This window comes from Pygoscelis adeliae, unplaced genomic scaffold, assembly GCF_000699105.1.
Source record: "Pygoscelis adeliae isolate BGI_AS28 unplaced genomic scaffold, ASM69910v1 Scaffold60, whole genome shotgun sequence".
NCBI classification, from domain to species: Eukaryota; Metazoa; Chordata; class Aves; order Sphenisciformes; family Spheniscidae; genus Pygoscelis; species Pygoscelis adeliae.
The window spans coordinates 3,021,474-3,025,894 of record NW_008823954.1 but is presented as its reverse complement, the minus strand read 5'-3'; the positions used below and the strand labels follow the sequence as shown (position 1 = coordinate 3,025,894).

At 46.3% G+C, this 4,421-nt stretch overlaps 1 protein-coding gene across 1 annotated transcript in view; it reads right to left on the bottom strand.

Moving 5' to 3' along the window:
• Positions 1–651: 651 nt before the first annotated feature.
• The window catches only part of HEBP1 (heme binding protein 1), a 5,535-nt gene continuing 1,765 nt past the window's right edge, over positions 652–4,421 (bottom strand). Inside the window, exons 3-5 of the mRNA XM_009322899.1 lie at positions 3,859–3,882; positions 3,667–3,823; positions 652–2,352 (exon numbers count right to left, since the gene is read on the bottom strand). Of these exons, the coding sequence (XP_009321174.1) occupies positions 2,181–2,352; positions 3,667–3,823; positions 3,859–3,882 (353 nt within the window). The 3' untranslated portion in view covers positions 652–2,180. The remainder of the gene's footprint in view (positions 2,353–3,666; positions 3,824–3,858; positions 3,883–4,421) is intronic.

Here is a 4,421-nt window from a genome sequence, read left to right as displayed (position 1 = left end):
AACGGCTGTGTGGTGTTTAGCTGCCTGCCAGGTTAAACCACGACATACAGAAAAGGCAATTCTGTGTGCACAAGCTTTTGATATCAGTTAACACTGTTTATGAAACTGTACCCTGCCTACTGCATGCAAAAGGCCAGGAGCAGGGCTGCACAGGCAGAGCCTATAGACGCGACTACTCTCACTGTTGGGTCAGAAGCTCTCGCTCTCTGTTCAGAGTGTATGCATGTTATGAAAAAAAACACGTGCTGCTGAGATGTGCAGCTCTGTTCATACCAGATTTATTATTGGTCTTCCTAACATCTGAGATTTCACAGGAGAAATTTTGAGAAATTTCAGGATTTTGATCATTGCAGGACATTCACCACCGGTAGCCAGAAAGGACTGTATCCACAGTCTACACACAAGTGCCAAAATGAACCCGGGAACGCATAAACTGGGCAGCACTGTGCCCCCCCATTCCTCGCCCACACAGGTAAAAATAATCTGGGAGATGAATGGGTCCCTTTGGATTCAGGGACGGCCTTAGAAGGGCCTTTGCTCCTTAAAAAACTCCTTCAAAAGCCCAACTCTTTGTCTGTCTCGATTTCCCTTTCGATCCTCCCCTGCACTGCAATCACTAACTGCAGCCAATAGCTTTTCCCTTTTTTTTTTTTAAATATTTGCTCTTTTTACCCATCCTGACTAGCTGCTCTTGCACACAGGTGACTGAAACTCTCTCATGAGGTCCACAGCAAAGCTCTTATATGGCTCAGCAAGAGAGAAAAGGAAAGCACATCAGAACCTCAGGTTTCTTCCTTTTACTGCTGAGATTTGTTCTCAGAAAGCAGGCGCATGTTAAACAGCTCGACTGGCCAGAATCTGGGATGCCATCTGACAAATCTCTTTCAGCTCCCGGGGGAAAATGGCTTTTGGAAAGTGCCTGGACTTTGGGGCACTTAAGCATCAGAGGAACACACCTCTTTTAGTGGAGGTAATGGATTATACAGGCACCCAGAGCAGCATGGTGTGTGAGCGTGTTCCCACTGCGGGCATCCTGCTGCCTCCCTGGCAGAGCCAACAGCTAAAATGCTGGTTTGATGCCTAACAGTTAAACATTGCCAGTCTTCCTAAAGAAAGACCCACCCTTACTATTGTATTTGAAGTTCCTGAAAGGCTACTCATTATTTGACATAAACCCCTATTTTCAAGAACAACCAGATTTTCTTCTTCCTTTAGAGACGACAGCTGCTATGAGTAGGCCTTCAGAAACTAACACCATTTAAGAAGAGTTTTTTTAAAGATCTGCACCCACAGTAGTTCCACCAGATGCTCACCATTCTTCAAATGCACCCTCAGATCACAAGTAATAGGCACCTCCTTTTTTTGCAGCCTCTATTTTTCTAATTCAATTAGATTATCACACACATTTCAGCTTCGGCCCTTGTGTAGGCTAATTTTAAAGAAATGTTACACACAAGTAACAGGGCGGCAAGGAAATGCGACTGGGGTCTCCATGTCACATTGTCCAGCTGCTAGCGGAGATGAGGACATAGCACACCCCAAAATGTCTCACCTCAAACAGAAGGATAGCTGCAAACAGAAACCTGGATCTTCCTCTAAATTACATTTCTCAGACGACAGAACATTGCTCTCCTGCACACTATGAGTCAATGTAAAGGATGCTTATTTTCACTGCGCTGTGTTGGTAGCAATGCCCATGTCCCTTCAGACTGCTTTTGGAATGGCACAGATAAAAGCAGCATTTTACAGCTGCAGCAAGCTCAAGAAGATTAAAAAGTCCCTGTACACACTTTCGTCATGTTCCCCTGCCTGCCTCAGGTGAGATTAATAGTCTGCCAGCACTTGGATGCGACTTCTGTCAGGCACCAGTCTTGCTAATTAAGTACTTCGGCTGTCTCAGGATTGAACTCTGGGAGCATGAAGGAGATAAAAGCAAGCCACTGAGAGATCATGAGAGTCTGTGTGGTTGAGGACTTGGTCTGGAACAAAGGAGCAGGATCGTCAGAGGGCTCTGCAGTGTTTTTTTAAAATGGTTGATCCATAAAAGACCAAGGCATAGGTGTGGAGGGAGGAAAGGATGGTTTACTGCCTCTGCCAAATTATTAGTTTATTTTGAAGAGGACAGGGACATAGTGTGGGGAGGCTATCAGTGCAAGCCAGAACCACTGGGAGCTAGATGCTCACTCTTTCACAAACCAGACCTCATTGCGCCGGCCGTAAGGCTTCATGGGGGGGTCGTAACCATTGCAGAAGTAGAAATCCTTGCGGTATGCAGCTTCACTCCCCAGAGCAGACTCCAGCTTGGCAGCATAGTTCACGTAATCCACCTCTTTGGCATAGCCACCAAACTGCCTGCAAAGAAACCAAGCACAGAGAGGTGCTGAGCAGCCCTGGCAGAGCACAGAAAGGAAGAGAGGGAGAACAATATATAGCCACCATATATTTAGCCACGCATTTTGATCCAGGTCCTACCAGCATGCACTCATGCAGGTGCTGTTCTTTGTGAACCAGCACACTTTGTGATCGATTAAGTCTCAAGGGTTACACAGCCAGGGTGCAGTCAGCCATTGGCAGACCCCAAACAGACTCATATATATCAATCAGCAGAACGGCCCTGCCCTTTGAATAAACGCCATATCAGAGGAACAGCTTCCTAGAGCACAAGGTAATCTCCAAGTCTGCTCAGCCTGCAGTCCTTACAACAGTGCTGTCAACAACCATGTTCACTGTGGCGTGAACAACCATCTGCTGGAAGCCAGACCATGAAGGGAAGCCAAACTCTAGTGAGCCCAAGGAAAAGGGGGGGTGGGAACAGAGATATTAGCAATTACAGCCCACAATGCTATTTAAAAGGGGTGGGCTGAAATTGGTCTGTTTTACGTTGAACTCCCACCAACAGGAACTGTTTCAACATCAGCCAGCACCTCTCCACGCTGCCTCGGGTCCAAGGTTTGAGACAAAACAGCCTGTTTTGCAGAAGTGGCCCACACCCACAGCAAAGGTCAGGCAGCAGTTGCAGGCAAGGGAGAAGTCAGATGGTTTAGAGTCCACCAAAATAGTTCAAGCAAGGAGGCGGGGAAACATCCAAGGGGTTACATACAAGGTGAAGAACTTATTGCTATTGTGATGCTAGTTTGAGCCCAGCTTCTCAGTCAACAGCCAAAGACATTCAAAGGCTAATCGAAGCAATACAATGGCTACTTGTTTCCATGATGGACTCTGGCACAAGTCCATCTAAATGAGGCTTCAGCTGACACCTGTAGTTTGATGTGAACCACACCAAAGGACATTCTTGATGACTAAAAACCATCTTTATCCCAGAAAGTGTGGAAAACAATAGTTTTCAGAAATTAGGAATGACTCAATACCTTCATATTCATCCTCCCCTGCTCTTCACCTCCCCAAGTGAAACAAAAAGGCTTTCAGGTCTAATCTCTGCACTTGTTTTCCCAGTGAAAAAAAAATCCATATTCCAAATGGGTGCAGCATGACCAATGATAAGAAATGCCATAAAACACCTGTCTTCAGTCTAGAAAGACCCCTCCATCTCCTTTTACCACATGCACCCATTGTCCAGCAAGTCACCTGGTAAAACCAACACTGCTCTTCAGAGCATACTAGAGACCTCACCACTTGGGATTGGAAATCACAGGATGCGTTCCTTACGTGGAATAAATGGTCATCTCCTGTCTCTCTTCAATCTTAATGCTTTCATCACTAGGATGAGGAGGGTTGGCTTGAAACTGGCTCGGGATCCGCAGAGAGACCTTCACTTTCTGCTGTAAGGAGCCATCTTCCGCAGGAAAAGCAGTGATGGAGACAGCAGCAGGCAGTTTTGAAAAGCAGTGTTGGAGACAGGAGCAGTCATGCCCATTCCAACCCCTGAAAGAGACACACAGACATTACTAAAGAAGTCCAGGTTTCCGGGAACTCACAGAATTAACAGGGAATTCACAAAAGCTAATTTTAGTTTAGGAAAACTCCTCACACTGAACTCCTTGTATAGTCAATCAAGAGCAGGCTCTGGGGCATGCAGAACAGCCACATTAGGCTTCTGCTTGGGCCAAATTTCTCTCTCCACTGACTACACAAGGACTCTGGGAGATAAGGGCCCCAGGTGTCCTCTGGATGGCTTTTTATTAATGGTCCTGTTCCTGTGGCTCTCAACCATATAGCTCATGCCACCGAGACACTCTGTTCTTCTGAAAAATCACCTCTAACACAACAGGGTCTATAGTTCCGGGGCAGGCCAGTGGCACATGTAAATCTACATCGCTATTTAAATTGTTATCATCTGCATTTAGTGGTGAGCCCAGAGCCAATACTGGGTGACAGAATCTTTCTCCTAAAGCCTTCCAAATACTTCCAGACATCCTACAAGTTCCAGTGCCCCAAAACTCAGAGCCGTTCTGGCTTTCAGC